The sequence below is a fragment of the Spermophilus citellus genome, assembly GCF_964194105.1.
Source record: "Spermophilus citellus genome assembly, chromosome: 1".
NCBI lineage: Eukaryota > Metazoa > Chordata > Mammalia > Rodentia > Sciuridae > Spermophilus > Spermophilus citellus.
This window is the reverse complement of record NC_138182.1, coordinates 159,640,960-159,658,039: the sequence shown is the minus strand read 5'-3', so window position 1 is coordinate 159,658,039 and position 17,080 is coordinate 159,640,960. Positions and strand designations below refer to the sequence as shown.

Genomic DNA, 17,080 nt, shown 5'->3' with positions numbered 1-17,080 from the left:
AGGCCTTCCGTCTCTATACTGAGCCCAGCATATAGCTAGTGCTGGAACATGTAAGTGAGGAAGTCACATTGGGAAGCCATTCACTTATTATTCTGAGTTGAATCACTCATGTGCTAGCTTGGGGACCTGTGCTAGACTCTGAGACGCAAGACAAGAGTCCCTACTCTCAGGGAGCTTGCCCTGGAAGGAAAAACCTTTCAACCAGACCCCAAGAAAATGGGCCTGGTTCCTTTATAATGACATTCTTTTTGTTGTTTGTCCAGAAACCCTTCTGCATAGACTGATCACACATCTTATTCTACCAACTTAACCTCCTAGTGATTTAAGCTTGTTTGTAAAAGTCAAATCCACCTGCAGAGGACTTCTGACATTTAGCAGGATGGAAAGCACTACTTCTAGCTCCCAAGACTAGTATCACTGGAATATGCATAGACCCTCCCTAGGTGACCACTGCTTAGATCAGAGCTAAGCTCTGGTCTGTTTAAAATCTAGTATATTTTTAATTAAAGAAAATGAGACTAGAATATATGTTCTTTTCTGTCTTGCTTGGATTTAGTCTATAAAATGATGATGACATCTAAATTTACATATTCCTAATCCTCCATGTTTTAAACCTTGGTCTTTTCTCTTGTATCTCTTCTCAATGACCAGAATCTCTACACTCCTCTGACAAGTACCCAGCATCCTCTAATAGTGGATGCTACAAATGTGAAGCTACCTTAGATTCATGGCTAACTATTGTGAAGTTTCAGGGCCAGCTCCTGACCTGGAGAAGAAGCAAGGTCACTGGGGTGATGTTATGGCCACTTTATAGACTGAATGAGGTTTAGTCCTCAGGCCTGGTTGCATCCTGCAATAGAATCCCAAGGAAAAGGGGTAGTTATTAGAAATACACCTGGCCATCAGGTTTTAGCTAACAAAATGATCATCCTCATTCCATGTTGCAACTTGTTTGATTTCTGATCTCTAACTCAGATCAGATTTGCCTGTCTTGGGTATTAGTCCTGGGAACCACACCTCTTTCCCACTCCCATCTCTCAGAAGTGAGGCAGAGAGAACCCTTTCCTGTCAGCTGCACATCCTGTTACACAGGTACTCATTTCAGCCAGGTCATCACACTTGGTACTTCTGATGTGGGAAAGAATAAACTTAGAAGATTGGGGTAGGCAGGGCCTGTAGTTGACTGAAAATCAGTCTCGAGCCTCTTTACTGCTTTGTATCTGGGATACCCAAAGTGTGTCCTGGACTTACCCAAGTAAACATAGAGCAGGAGGAAGAGGACAGTCAGGTTCAGATCTTAGTGCTCTATGGCCCCACATCCCTTGCTTATTTGCATGACTGTACCTACCTTAGACTGACACTTAAGGTAAAGACCCAGCTAGTGCTTGATGGAACCTTCTGGGGTATTGATGCTGCTCTAGGGCTCATGCTACTGTGTTAATTGTGTTCTACAGAGCCTTTTATGAGCCTCATTTTCTTTAATTAAAAATATACTTATACACAGAAAATGAAGAAGAACTTTAAGGAGCCAGGAGGTTGCAACTAGAATAAAGCTGGAGACCCTGAAATTCAAACTGCAGGGTGCTGGATACCTTGTGTGTACAGACTGCATTTGAATGCATGGTTCCTTTTCTGGTTATGTGAGTAATTTGTGTTTGAAATTTAAGAAGCTAAAACTCACTCAATCCTACTACCCAGAGATAGCAGCTGGCACTGCATGCCTTTTATGTGTGTATGTATAAAAGAGATAGATGTTAGTCTAATTATTTGTTTTTATTAACATATATTATTGATGATTTTATTTGATAACCAATCACAGAGACTCATATATAATCTTATAAAGCCACTTGTGAAATGATTAAGGAGGTGCTTCCACATCAACCCTCCTTCAGTCTCCTGAGGGAAAGATGACTCCAGGGTAGACATTCAGGGAGAACTTGAAGAAGACTCAGTTCCTCACTATGTGCCTTTGGTGCTTGTCACCATGTGTGCACATCATTATGTGCCTTAAGATGTGGTATCCTGTGGCCAGCACATTAACAGACCCAAGTGGGTCAGGCCTAGAGCCTGGGAGTCACCAAGTCAGGATGTCCCCCAGTTCTTCACTGCCTTACGCAAGATGTGGATGTACAGTGTGGCTTGAGGATGTGCTTCTTCCAGGGCACATGAATCTGCTGTAGAGCTCAAAAACTGAGTTTTCATGTAGTCCTTCATTTGGTCCTTCTAAAAAGTCCATGAAATTGTCCAGGAGAATACAAATGTGACCTGGGCCTACTCCATGAAATAATGGTCTCATTTTTCTCTTCTCTCCTAGGTCTAGGTGTTTGACTACAACACTTGGATTGGAGAGAGGAAAGGTCTCAGTGCTTCTTTTTGCAGATATTTCTTCCAGTCTGTGGCTTGTGTTCTCATTCCCTTTACAGTGTTTTCACAGGGTAGAAAATTTTAATTTCAATGAAGTCCAGCCTGAAAAGTATTTCTTTCAGGAATGAGCCTTTGGTAATGATCATCACCAAACCCAACCAAGGTCATCTAAGTTTTTCTCCTATATCATTTCCAGGAGATTTACAGTCTCACACACTATATTTAGGTCTATAATTCATTTGTTAATTAATTTTCACAAGGATATAAGGCGAAATTTATATAGATTATTTTTTTCCTTTTTTTTTAACATGTGGATGTTCAGATGTCTAGCACCATTCTTGAAAAAAATCTCATTGCTTTTTTCTTTCTTTCTTTTTTTTTTTTTTTGGTACTGGGGATTAAATCTAGGGGCACTCAAAAACTGAGCCACATCCCTAGCCCATTTTTATTGTTTTATTTTGAGATAGTCTTGCTAAGTTGCTCAGGGCCTTGCTAAGTTGCTGAGGCTGACTTTGAACTTGTGATCCTCTTGCCTTAGCCTCCTGAGCCATTGGGATTACAGATGTTGCCAATGTATCCTTCCCCTCATTCATATTAACTAGAAATCTTTTATGATCAAGGAGTCTCACTGTCCTCTCATGATATCCCTTTGAAGGGCAATATGCAGTTTTCATTTGTGCCATCAGGATCGACAGAGAGGTAGACAAGTTCCATGTTAAGTGTACTGTATTTGCTTGAGCCAACAGACAAGCTCACAACACCACTAAATCTGGTTCTGGTTTTAGATAATGAAAAGGTGCAACCAAAACTAAATGTGAGTTTTTTCATCTGGGATCACTGTACTTTTGATTGAGGTATATCTCTTAGAATTTCATTTAGTAAGCATCTTTGTGGTAAATATTCTCAAGTTGTTTTTGAACATGTCTTTATCTCATCTATGAAATTTTCAGCCATTATTTATTTAACAAAATCTATTCTAATTTCTTTTTGGAACACAAATTAAGCATATATTAGTTTTTTTATCTTCCATATCTATTAATCTCGTCCATATTGTTTATTCATGTCTTTCTGGATTACTTTCTGGATAATTGTTTCTGATCTGTCTTCTAGAACTATCTTCCAGTTTCCTAATTTTCTCTTCAACTATGTCTAATTTACTGTTAATTTGGTCACTAAATTTTAATTTTCAGTAATTATACTTTAATTTCTATAATTTTATTGGATTCTCTTCTGGATTTGCTTGTCTTTATATAATCTTTTCACTTTGAGTTATCTTTTTTTAAAATAAAATTTTAAAATAAATTTCACATAGTTATTTTACATGCTGTTAAGAATATAAGTCTTTATGAGTCTATTTCTGCTATATTTTGAGTCATTCTTAGGAAAGCCTGACCCTCCTCAAGGTTATAAAAAAATGTCTTTATGCTTTTGCCTAGTATTTTTAAAGGTTTCATTTGTCATATTTTTCCTTTGAACCTTTTGGAAGTTATTCTTAAATATGGTGTGAGATACAGATCAAGTTATTTTTATCCCATATGCTTACCTAGTTATCCCAGCACAATTAATTGAATATCCCATCATTTCCCTGGTGATCTGAGATGCTACCTTTATCAGACACAGAATTACTAGATATAATTAGGGCTATTTCAGGACATCCTTTTCTGCCTTGTTGATTTTTATGCCTTATTATAAAATACTTTGTTTCTCATACATACTAGGTCTTTCATGTTTTTTCTCATACATACTAGGTCTTTTGTTGATTTTATTTTCTTTAATAAGTAATAATACCCATGGCAAATTTCACATGATAATAAAGGGTCTGCAATAGACTTGCATCTTCCTCCTAGCTCCTTCATGTGCCCATTTCTCTTCCCAGGATTTTCTTGTATATGGTATACATCTTTTGAAGAATATTCTTTTTTTTCCTTTTTTTATTTCAAAATAAATCTTGAAAATGAAATGCCAAAAAATAGGAAGGTAATGGGTGCATGTAGTATGCAGAGGTTGATGACTTATTTACATTTGGACCAATGTAAATGTTGGGAGGATCTGAGAGTCTTTGATCTCACCCTAACCCCCCTCAACCTGCTCAGTTCCCCAGTCAAACTCAAGTCTCCACTTGGGTTTGGGAGACTGCACCTGCCTGCTTTCTGGGTCTGTCCAGGGCTTTCCTCTGGATGGTAGCTTTTTAGTTCATGCCACCTGTAGGGGATCCTGCTATTCTAATACATGAAAGCAGGCCAGTGCCTTGGAGAACACCCCTGCACCTCCATCCCTCATCACTGCCTGACCATTGCAATGCTCAGCTCAGCCTTCAGCAGTCTATCTGGAGTGACCTACTTAGGAAAGACCTACCATTCCCTGAGCAAGGGCAGAGTGCCAAGCTGGGTGCTAGGGGTTGAAAGGAACATTGTTGACTTCCATGGATGTGTATTGAGTGCCTATATGTGCCAGTCGTGTCAGAGGCCATGTCAGTGACTTGAGGGTGGAGACTGTGCTCCCTGCACCCCACCCTTGCCTTTGTTTAACTCCCAGCACAAGGCCTTGCATTTTACAGCTGCAGGAAAAATAGTTATTTTATTGAAGGATGAGAAAACCAGTTAGCAGGAGGAGGAAATAATTAATAATGTAAGATGCAGGAAGCTGATGAGAGCTAAACTACTCCCTTGGATGTTTAAATGAAGAATAAGTAGGATTAACAGGCGAGCACAGTAGACCACATCTGTCTAAGGAGGGTCATGGGGCAGTGTAGCTATTGTTGGCAAACAGGAGGGCTTTAGAAGCATTGCAGGGACTTCTCTGTCTCTCTGTACCCTAAAGTCACCACATATGTCTCAGTTCTACTTTGAAAAGCAGAAGTGGCCAGAAGCTGAAAAGCAGCCCACCTGGTTAAAGATTGCAATGTTCTGGCAAGGGTGCTACCCATACCCCAGGGTGCCTCTGTACGTGGCTTCAAAAAGAACTACTTACTGAGAGAAGGAAGTGGGTCAGAATTCTGCATCTATCTTCTCTCCCAAAGTCTCCCTGCTAAAATATCAGCAACTGATGGAACACATTTACAGTCCTCTTGTTTTCTTTCCCTGACTAGAGGGCTGTATGTCTAGTCAACCCAGAATAAAATAGCATGAAAGCAAAAAGCCACTCCTCAGAGCTATAAATAAGTTGTAACAAGAAGGTAAACCCAAAGGGTATTAATCACAGTCTGCCTCCTTCTGTCTGTCCGTCTGTCTCTTCCTGTCACCCCTTCCAGTTCTGTTTGCCAGAAGATGACATAAATCCTCCTTGGATTTGTCTGGCTTCCTGGTTCAGCCTACTGTTCTGACCCCTGCCCCACTCCTTTCTTCCTTCTTGTCCCACCCCAGCCCCCTTTCAGGCAAGTGTATCTTTTGTTTTATGGCTGGCAAGCATGGGTTCCCTGGTATCCAGAGCTGCTTTCTTTATAGGTGGTGCCTCACAATGATGTGTCCTCTGTGTTAGCATTGTGTTATGACCAAAATACCCAACAAGAACAACTTAGAGGACAAAAAGTTAATTGTAACTCATGGTTTTAGAGATTCAGTCCATAGTTAGCTCTGGGCTGGAGGTGAGACCATCATGGTGGAAGGGCATGATGAGGGAAAGCTGCTCAGCTCATGGCAGAGGCACTAGGGACAAAATATAATTCCCAGAGCCATGCCCCTAGTGACCTGCCTCCTCCTGCCATGCCCCACCTGTCTAGTTACTACCCATTAATCCATTTGATGGATTAATCCATTGATTAAGTTACAGCTCTCATAATCTGATCATTTCACCTCTGAACATTGCTATATTGTCTCACACATGAGCTTTTGGGGGATACCTCATATCCAAACCACAACATCCTCTCGTGGGTGTGCATGATACCATTCCCATTTATCTACAGAGGATTTCTCTGGGTCTTTAAAAATGTTGGTTCTCTTCATTTCAGGCCCACAGAGGTGGGGAAACGGTTTGGAAAGCTAGGGCTCTGGAAATGGCTAATTATTGACTTTTCTTGCTATCAATATCCTGACTAGTGCTCTTTATAGGAATTGATAGCTGAGGCAGTCTTTGGTTAACATTTATCTATCGCCTCTTTCAATCTTGATATTGACTGCTAAGAGTCAATATCTGCTGCTCATTCAGAAAACGAAGGCATTTACCTGGAGCAGCATCATTTTTCTTGTCCCCTTACCCCATCCCTCAGCAGTATCTATTCCAGAGGCAGAGACGGTGGCTTGTAATTGTTTTGGGGGTGAAGAGAAAGTGCTTTTGAGTTCTAGGTGATGACAGCAGTTTAAGTTCTAACATCTGCCATATGCCGAGCACATAACCACGTGCCAGACACTGCTTTATGTTGAGCAGCTCACTGAATCCTCAAACCACCATTTTGCTTATGAGGAAACAGGCTCAGAGAATTTAAGGAACTTCTCTAAACTCACTCACCACAGTGCCCCATCTCCAGAAGAACAGTTTCTACAGGCTGTCTGTGTGTTAACTGCCAAGGGACTAAGGACCACTTAGTCCACTATGCAGTTCATCTTAAAGCAGCCAGTGGATACCTCATGAGGACTAGTGTGTGCCTAGTCCCCCAGGCATGGCTCCTGTCCTCTATGAAGCTGCACCCTAAGGGAATAGACTTGGAGGCAGTCATAGGCAGCTTTCAGAGCATATGGTATGTGCCTTCAAAGGCTGGAAACATTCCTGTGGCCTGATGTGGGCAGGGAAGACAGGGTCTTGTGAGATGGGGCAGGGATAAGGAAAATGAGAACATGCAGGAGGAAATGGGTATGAGCAAGGATGGGGGTTCCTTGGAGTTTTGTGTGCTGGGCTACAGAGAAGGGACAGTGTGGAAAGTGACAGAGGTTCTGGCAGTAAGTAACAGCTACAGAACAAGTAAGGTACCAAGGGAAAGCACTAGCCTGACCAGGGCAACACAAGGAGCCCCACTAGGCCTCAGAGAGGACTCTGCCCAAGCAGGTATGCAGAGGTTGTACTGCTCTGGTGCTGGGGAGGGACTGGAGGGCAAGAAGCTTTTTGGTCAGTGTCCCTTCACTAGAGAAGGGGATGTGTGGAGTCCTGGTGACAGAGCTTAGGCAAGTGCTTAAACAGTGCTGGCCCTTAGCCTCTGGAATCTACAGGTAGGCAGGACAGAGAGCGATCTTGTAAAGATGTACCCCAGAACTGTAATTGCTCTTGGAGTTCTTATTTCTAGGACACACTCATTGCTCTAGAAACCACTATGAAAAGCAACCTGAAAAAATTTCCTGCACTCAGAACCCTTTTTGTGAGAAGCCAGATAAGCAGTCTGGACCTGAATGTTCAAGGCCTGTGACATCCTAGTAGCAAAGGCCAGTTGGGGCAGCACAGAGTAGAGCTGCCTGCTGCTTCCCATTTACTCTGTTTTTCAGTTTTAATTTGGAAATGAAAATGCAGATGATAAACCCTAATAGTTCAAAAAAGCATAGAGCACAGTTCTCCCTCTGGCCTAGTCCCTGCTTCCATTCCCTGTTGCCATGATGCCTGGGTGAGAGCATAGACCCCTACCTCAAATGACAGTCTATGGAATGTACCTCCCGGTCCACTCCTTGTTTTCCCCTCTTAAAAGTCCATCTGGGAAATAGTACCATGACAAGGTTCTTAAATGAATTTCCTCTTTACATTATACTCTTCCAATCATTTCATTTCAGCACCATCTCTGATTGTTCACCCCATCCTGAGATGAATTAAGAACAAATGGCTGTGGTTTTTCATATTAAAACAAACATACACATTAACCATTTCCTTGTACGTTAATTTAGAGTCCTTGAAAGCAAGTGTTTGGTGGTGCAGAAGGCCCTACCCAGCTGCCAGCCAGGCCAGGGGTTAGAACAGGTTTGGGGGCCCTTCTCAGGCAGCTCCCTCCACCCGCTTCCTGCCTCAGGCCTGAACTTCTGCTGCCTCAGCAGAAGGCTCTGGTCCTTTTTCTCCTATTGGGGTCAGACAAAAGACCCAGACCCTATCCCAAGGCAGAGACTGCCTGTGGGGCCGCTCTGGGTGCTGTGTTCCATCAAGGCAGGTCTGGCAGCACTGAGGTTAATCAAGTTCAAGTGCATTTTTCAAACATATGTAAACTGTTAAGTGTAACAGCAAAGAATAAACTATCGGGGGAGGAAACACCAGGTTTTTTGTTGCTTTTCTCCTCTTTTGCCTCTTACATCCCTCCATCCAGTTATTTAGGTAGAGGAAATAGGGCTAAGGGGGAAGTATTGTTTTCTTTCCCTAGTAATCAAGTCTGCTGCACTTTTTATTTTGTAATAGTGTAGTTGTAGCCTCAGTAAAAATAGTTTGTATTTATCAAGTTTTCAATTCAATGGTAACTCATTAAACCTCACAAGCCTGAGAGGTAACCTCAAGCCCTGCTTTATAGAATGGGAAACAGAGCCTTGTCTCACAGCAAAGTGCAGGAGCTGGGTCATCAACCCAGTGCTGACAGCTAACCGCAGCTCTAAGCAGTGTGCATGCTTGCTGCCTCCACTGCAGACAGGCAAGCCTGCCTGATGGGGAGCTCTTCAGGCATTGGGCTGGGTTGATGGATTAGAGCAAGGTAATATTTGCCAGCAATCACAATATGCCCATCTTGTTAATGTGTATGATATAAAATGACTTTTTTCTTTATTGTTAAACATGGAAGACAGCATCCTCTAGAACTTACTTTAGAAATTCCCAAGTTAAGCTGTATTTCTGGCTTATTGGAAAACTGTGGGATGGTGGGAGACTGGACCAGATGCTGCCTCTGAGATCCTTGACTCTTAGACTTGACAGCAAGGAACAAGCTTGTCAGACTCTGAACCATCTCTGGTGAAGTAGAAGAGTGGTTCATGAACAAAATACTTTGTATTTGATAAAGGAAATATTTTCTTTTATCACTGCCATAAGCTTTACTTTCTCTGTAGAATGCTTAGTTCTTTTGAGGCCCCTGGGATAGGCAGATTGGGGAACTTCACTGTGGCCTAGAGTTTGGTTGATAGTTCTGCAGTGTCAGTCCCTGTCACCCTGTGGAAAGGTGGGGGTGATTCTGGGATGCAGCTGCAAACACTTGGGGTCAACTAGGGAATTAAGGAGGCTGTGGTGTGGTCAGGATGCAGGAAGCTCTTAACAGACGCCCTCCCATTGGGGTTGATTGGGTTAAGGTCTTCAGAAATGGTGTAAAATAGCTCTGAACCCAGTGAACTGCTGATGGAAGGATGGGAGATTTGAAAGAAATACAATAAACAGATTCCTTATCGTGTTTCTGGCTTTGTAGCAAATATCTCTTTTCACCTTGGGATTACATGAACATTGGCTTTCTTTGACTTCTGGTTGTTCTTTTCAATCTTTCCTTTGTTAGATGAGATGCTTCAAACAGGTCTGTAAAATCCCAGAATCTTTCCTGTTGCAAGGTTTGTGTTTGGAATTTGGCGAAGCTTCTGCTCATCACCTGTTAGCTGTTAGGAGTCTAATGCTATAAACCATGACTTCATCTCCCTAAAGGAAGATAGGAGAAATGCTTCCATACAACAGATATGGTTTAGTTAAAGCCTGGGGGTGCGGGGGTGGTGTATGGGAGAGAAAGACCCTAAGCTTTAAGTCTTGGGGTGAACTTGGAAAGTAGACCTGTCAAAAGTATTCATGTTAGGCAGCTGGTATATAGTTGAAAGGGCTGCCAAATCCTGCCATTATCCAGGACAATGGGAATCTTGTCAAGTTGCCTTAAACCGATCATGTTCAATGAGGCTGGGGAGCTTTGGGCCTGGGGGTGCCTCTACAGTGCTTGCTGCTCTCAGGAGAGACAACGTTGCCCTGCTGGTCCCCACCACCACAGATGGTGAGCCAGCTGCTTACTCATTGTTAGACACCGGGTCTGGCCAGGAGTGGGAGCCAGTACACCCTGGGGTGTCCTGCAAATCAGATCCTACAACAAACAAAAAACACCTTAAAAGAATAACTAATGAGTTGGCCAGTATTGCTCATCATTCCACTTGTCCCTTTTGTGGCATTTATAATTGGGAAACTTCCCACACTCAGAATCCTCTCCAGAGCTGACCCAAGAATACTGGGCCCCAGAGCAGTCCACTTCTGATCACTGGCAACAAAATTAAACTGTTGCTGGCCTCACAGACTTGGCTCCAGGGGGTGGAAAGCCTGGTAAAGGCTTCTGCTTCTCCTTCTAATTGCTCTTTTCCAGTTCCCTGGATGTTTCTGACAGATTCCATTTGTTTTGGTTACAGCCTCCAGGGCTATGGCTCCTGAAAATCCCACCTAGGGAGGGTCCAAGGGTTGAGTTCTGGAAACTGTGGAGAAAAGGATTTTTACTTGTGGATCTGGTATTTTCCTGGTTCTCTTTCTCAGAATCATTTTTCTCTTAGATTAGCCAGAGACAAAAAAATTAGAGACTCACAAAACCTTCCAAAATGTGAAATGAACTAAATGCACAAAATGTAGGAAGGTGAGGGTTCCATTGAGGTTGGGGCAAAAAGAGCAGGTTCTGGTCTAGCCTAGAGGATGGCCCGCTTGCTAGTGGGGGCTGTGGGCCCATCCCAGGAGAATGGGGTACAGTGGCAGGAATCACCATGCAGCTCTGGGACCTTCATGACTTAGCTTTCCATGTCACATACAAAGCAGAGAATCACTAACTGGAAGGAAGACTTCATCAGGATCTCTCCTTTGGTGGCATGTGCCCTGCCCCAATTCCTTGGCAGTATATCACCCTTTCTGCCCCTCCATCCCATGAACATGTGCATACCCTGGATAGCAGATGGAAGCTATTTCATCTTGTTGAGTTGCTGGCACTTTGTACCTCTCCTTCTCCTCTGCATCAGGCAGCCCTCTCTTAGCCAGGAAAGACCTTTACGATTGCCATTTCTAAAACTGGGCTGAGGATGAAAGGGTGGGTATTACTGATACTCAGCAAGGGGTGAGTTTGTGCTGTGGGTTCCCACTTTTGTTAGCAATCAGGATGTGTCTTCCATCTTTCTTGGCCTTTGTAAAAATGCCCAGGCCCTTTGCCTGCTGTAGTGCAGGGGTAGGGTGGAGCATGGAACACGTTTCTCGTAAAAGGTGTGTCTTCATCTTGTATGTCCCTTGATGCTGGTGTTACTGTGGTTACTATCCATGTGGAAAAAATGCAAGAGTAAACAGAAGATTAAGTGCCTGCTCAGCTAGCTGGGTTGTGACTCTGTGCCCCTCTCTGTTACTCTTACTGGACAGAGCTCCTGTCTCTGCTTGCAGAGCTGAGGGCTCACTCTTTGGCAGTAGGGGGCTGGGGGCTGAAACAACCATCTTGGGGTTTTGCAGGAAGGAAGAAGTCCTGGACTTCCACGCTCCTTGTAAAGGAGGTGGTGGAATGTGACCCTTGCCCTGCACTTTCCAAGGAGCTGAGATGCTCCCTGTCCCTCACTCCATATGCCCCTTCATTGCTCATTGCGACTCCCAGATGGATTTAGTTTGGTATTCGTACTCCAAACTAAAGTAGCAACATGTGAGTACAGTTCTGGACATTTCCTCAGTGGAGAATCGAGAATATTGAACTTGTAGCCACAAAGTAAGATCCTAGGATAAAAGGCCTGTGGAGGCTGGGGAGTATGTCCTCTGGCTCCTGGGGAGTTCATCTGTGACTCCTTGGTCCTGGGGTTCCTTCTGGGTCACTCCATTGCTTGCTTTCTTTGTTTCACACACTGCCTACCCCACCCAAGTCCAGGGATCCCACACATACTCAGGCTCTTCCCCAGCCCCACACCATTTAGGTCTTTTGATCCATCATTTTCCTTGCACAAGAGAGTAAGGGCAGCTCTGCAGAAAATGAAAAGACCACATCCCTCCCCTCCCCAGCCACCAACGACCACTTGGTTCCCATCTTGCAGAGGGTCTTCCGCTAACATGCTGGGCAGGAAGTGGAAAAGGCTACTTCCACTTTCTTGAGAAGCTGCTTTCAAATGATTTTCTTGCCACAGAATTGGTCTTAGTAAAACAGGTCACTCTGGTGGTGATATTCACTCTTTCTCTCTTTTTAATGAGGGACAGGTAAGACTTTTTTTTTACACATGATGGTCATCAAATTAAACTCGTGCATATTCTGGCTCTGGAATCTCATGGCCTTGTGTTTCCCTGTGGCCTCAAAAAGTGGAGGTATGCTGGGGGAGGGGAGGATGCTGTAGACACCAGGAAGCCAACAAAGTGGTTACAGCTCCATGGTGTCAGATGCCCGTCCAAGACCTTGCTGCATTGGATTCCAGCACAGGGATCACTGTGACTGGCTGTCCTTCCTGCTCTCTTACTCCTGGAGGCTGTGCTCTTATGGTGTTCAGACATCACCTTTGGCTTCCTTTTGGGCTTTTTGCCCTTGATGGAGATGGACCTGTCTGCTGGGCATCAGGACACATTACCATGATCGCTTATAAGAAAGCTTCATTTAAACTGGCAAACTCAACTATACTAAGGCTGTAGGGGAACAGCCTTGTGAGACTGACAGGTAAAGGTGGCTCCCCACCCCACCAATTATTGCATTTAAGTACTGGCCAGCTTCCCTGCCTGGCACTCATGACTCTTGCAACATGACTGAAGCCCAGGGACGGGAGGGACCCTGTGGTACTTCTGTAGCAAGGTATATGCAAGTTATCTCCCTGTTGACCTGGGAACATTGAAAACACAGGGGCCTTGGTACCTCTGTGTCCCTCTCTTTAAGCACAAGGCTGTGTGTCTTAGTGTGGTATTTTTTAAACAAATGAATTCCTGGATTTAGCAGGGAAATGTGCTGTTCCAAGTGTGACTGGTTTTTTTTCCCCTGGCCTGCAGGAAAGTGCTCATGAGTAGCCAGGTAGCTTTTCGGCTTTACACACAAGTAGCTGTGTTTCATGTGGGGTTCAGCTGCCGCCGTTAGTACCTCTTAAAAATGTATATACCATGTAATACTGTAAATTTCAAACACACGATTTTTGTGCACCTAGCATTTTGTCCCTAATTATATCATAATGATTCCAAGTACTGACTTTGCTGCAGAGATCCAGTGTTTACAACACAACTAGAACATTAGAAATTCTTACCTACAGGCAAGAGGTCAGGCTTGAGGTTGGCCCAGAGAGTACTCTGGCAGGACATCAGAGACAAGGCCTTGGCAGGGGCAGAATCACAGAAGTAGGCACTGTAAGATACATTCTGGAACAGTCTGCATACCTCATTAAGAAAATAAGGAGGTGAGGATGAGATTGACAGGTTACCAAGAGAACCATATTGCAAAGGAGAAAAAGCATTTTGTCAGAGTGCACATCCTACTTCCACCATTCTTAGTGCCATGGAAGACATGTCCCATCCTGTCAGACTCCTCCAAGGGCACTAGCTGTGGGTCAGGCTCAGAGCCTTCTAATTTTATCTTTTCCCTCATGCTTTTTATTCTGAAAATTTCAAATATACAGAATGCTGAAAGAGTATTCTTTTTTATTTTTATTTATATTATTTTAAATTGACAAATAATCATATATATTTGTAAAGTTAAATGTGCTGTTTTGATACACATACATTGTGGAATGAGTAAATCAAGCTAATTAACATATCTATCACCTCATGTGCCTATTTCTTGGTGTTAAGAACATTCACAATCTATTCTTTTAGCAACTCTGAAATATACATTATTATTAAGTCTTGTCACCATTCTGTGCTAAAACTTAATAATTTCTAACTGAAACTTCGTACCCTTTTACCAACATTTCCCCTTTCGACTTTCTTCCTCCTCCAGCCTCTGATGACCACTTTCTACACTGAGTTCAGCTTTTTTAGATTACATACATTAGAGAGATCATGCAGTATGTATCTTTCTGTACTTGGCTTGTTTCACTTAAACATTTCTCTTAGTGTCCAGTTAAGTCCAGGGTCATCATAGCTGGACATTTGTTGTTTTAAATGACAGGATTTCCTTGAAAGAGGAGTGCTCTTATCAGATACTTTGATTTGACAACTGTTAACATTTTGCCACATTTGCTTTACTCTATAGACAGACATCAAGGTGCAGCAGGCCTAAATGCTTCAGCATGAATTTCTTAAGAACAAGGATATTCTCCACAGAATGGCAATACCAATCTTGCCCTTAGGAAAATCAGTTCCCAGGTATCTGATATCCAGTCCATATTCAAACCTCAAGGGTGTCCAGAATGACTTTTGGAGGATCCCATCAAGGAGTGACACATTATATTTGGTTGTTATATCTCTTTAGCCTTTTCAAAATCTACAACATCCCACCATTTTTGTTTCATATTGCTATGACATTGACTTTGTAAAGTCCAATTCATATCCTACTTTTGAATCCAAGTGTACAGGTGTTCAATTTTTAAAAATTTTTAAAAATTAATTTGTTTTAATTAGGTATATATGAGAGCAGAATACATTTTGATTCATTGTACACAGTTGTAGCACAACTTTTCATTTCTCTGGTTGTACAAAATGTAGTGTCAGTCTTACATGTACCTAGGGTAATGATGTCCATCTCTTTCCTGCCCCCATGCCCCCTCTCACAATCTCCTTTTCCTTTGTCCCATCAAAGTTCCTTCATTTTTCCCATGTTCCCCCCCATTATGGATCAGCCTTTGGTTTTTTGGGGATTGGCTTACTTTGCTTAGCATGATATTCTCAAACTCCATCCATTTACCTGCAAATGCCATAATTTTATTCTCTTTTAATGCGGAGTCATATTCCATTGTGTATATATACACATAGTTTCTTTATCCATTCATCTATTGAAGGGCATCTATGTTGCTTTCACAGTTTAGCTATTGTGAATTGAGCTGCTATAAACACATGGATGTGGCTATATTACTATAGTATGCTAATTTTAAGTCCTTTGGGTACAGACCAAGGAGTGGAATAGCTGGGTCAAGTGGTGGTTTCATTTCAAGTTTTCTAAGGAATCTCCATACTGCTTTCTAGAGTGGTTGTACCAATTTGCAGTCCAACCAGCAATGTGTGAGTGTGACTCCCCCCCCCCCCCATCCTCGCCAACATTTATTGTTGTCTGTATTCTTTATAACTGCCATTCTTACTGGTGTGAGGTGAAATCTTACAACAATTTCGATTTGCAATTCTCTAATTACTATAAATGGTGAACATTTTTTTTATACATTTGTGGATCGAATGTATATCTTCTGAGAAGTATCTGTTCAGCTCCTTAGCCCATTTATTGATTAGATTATTTATTTATTTATTTTTTGGTGTTAAGTTTTTTGAGTTCTTTATATATCCTAGAGATTAGTGCTCTATATGATGTGTGTGTGGCAAAAATTTTCTCCCCAAATGTAGGCTCTCTTCACCTCATTGATTTTTTCTTTTGCTGAGTCCATCCCATTTATTAATTCTTGATTTTATTTCTTGTGCTTTAGGAGTCTTGTTAAGGAAGTCAGGGCCTAATCTGATCTAGTGAAGATTTGGGCCTACCTTTTCCTCTATTAGGTGCAGGATCTTTGGTCTAATTCCTAGGTCGTTGATCCACTTTTGGGTTGAGTTTTGTGCATGGTGAGAGATTGGAGTTTATTTTCATTTGGCCGCATATGGATTTTCAGTTCTCTCAGCACCTTTTGTTGAAGAGGCTATCTTTTTTCCGATGTATGTTTTTGTTGCCTTTGTCTAGTATGAGATAACTGTATTTATGTGGGTTTGTCTATGTGACCTTAAACTATACTACAAAGCTATAGTAACCAAAACATCATTGGCACCAAAATAGACATGTAGACCAATGATACAGAATAGAAGATATGGGTATTCAATTTTTATTCAAGCAACAGAGATTTCACAAGTCCACACAGTATCAAGACTCCCCTTCCTCCTTGGTCCCTGTGTTACTAGAGACATGGGAGCTGTGAACTCTTAGGGGCTACTGTGCTGCCTCAATGGGGTTGGCTTTGCCTGTGACCTAAGTGCCCACTGCTTCTAGCCTTTTCTAGGAAATGGGAGCTAGAGCTAGGTTCAGATCCCAGACCTACCACTTGCTCAGTGATCTGCAGCTGGTCTTTTCTTTCCTCTCAGCCTCAGTTCCTTCATCCCAAAACAAACAGAGTGGTTCCACAGGGCCTCCTAGGTCTCAGCTTGCCACTAAACATTTCCTAGACTGTACCAAAAGCATTGTCAGGAAGATCTACCTGCAGTTTCTCACCTCAGGGCAACTATTTGCCCCTGTTTCCATGCTGTGGATGGGGATGAGGACACACACAGATCTCTGATGCTCTAATATGATCACATACTCTTTTCTGCTCCTCAGCGGAGATCTTGGAACTGGCTGGCAATGCAGCAAGAGACAACAAGAAGGGACGGGTCACACCCCGGCACATCCTGCTGGCTGTGGCCAACGACGAAGAGCTAAATCAGGTATGAGACTCCCCCTTCCACCCCAGACACTAAGCATATAGCCCAGGAGAGAGCAGTCCATCAGAGAGGCTGTAGTGGTTGGCTGGCTAGCAAAGCTGCGGATGGCATTTTAGACTGTGAGCAACTTGCCTGCTGCCTCTGGTAGTTTTTCCTCAAGGCCGTACTGGAAGTGTGGGTAAAATAAGGTGTTTGGCTCTCCCTGGAGAAAGAATATGATCTGAAGTCCATTTGATTAAGATACTCTGAGGACTTGATCCCTGTATAGTAGGCCTGAGTTCTGTCAGCGTCCTCATAGGGGCCATGGAGGCAAGAGCTATACCAGCCAAAAGCAAGAGGACACATGGGCAGGGCTGAC

At 42.9% G+C, this 17,080-nt stretch overlaps 1 protein-coding gene across 4 annotated transcripts in view; it reads left to right on the top strand.

Moving 5' to 3' along the window:
• Positions 1 to 17,080, top strand: part of MACROH2A1 (macroH2A.1 histone) — a 70,532-nt gene that overhangs the window by 16,504 nt on the left and 36,948 nt on the right. For all 4 annotated transcript variants that reach the window (XM_081291184.1, XM_081291183.1, XM_081291186.1 and 1 more), the window contains exon 3: positions 16,619 to 16,725. In XM_081291184.1, the coding sequence (XP_081147310.1) occupies positions 16,619 to 16,725 (107 nt within the window). The remainder of the gene's footprint in view (positions 1 to 16,618; positions 16,726 to 17,080) is intronic.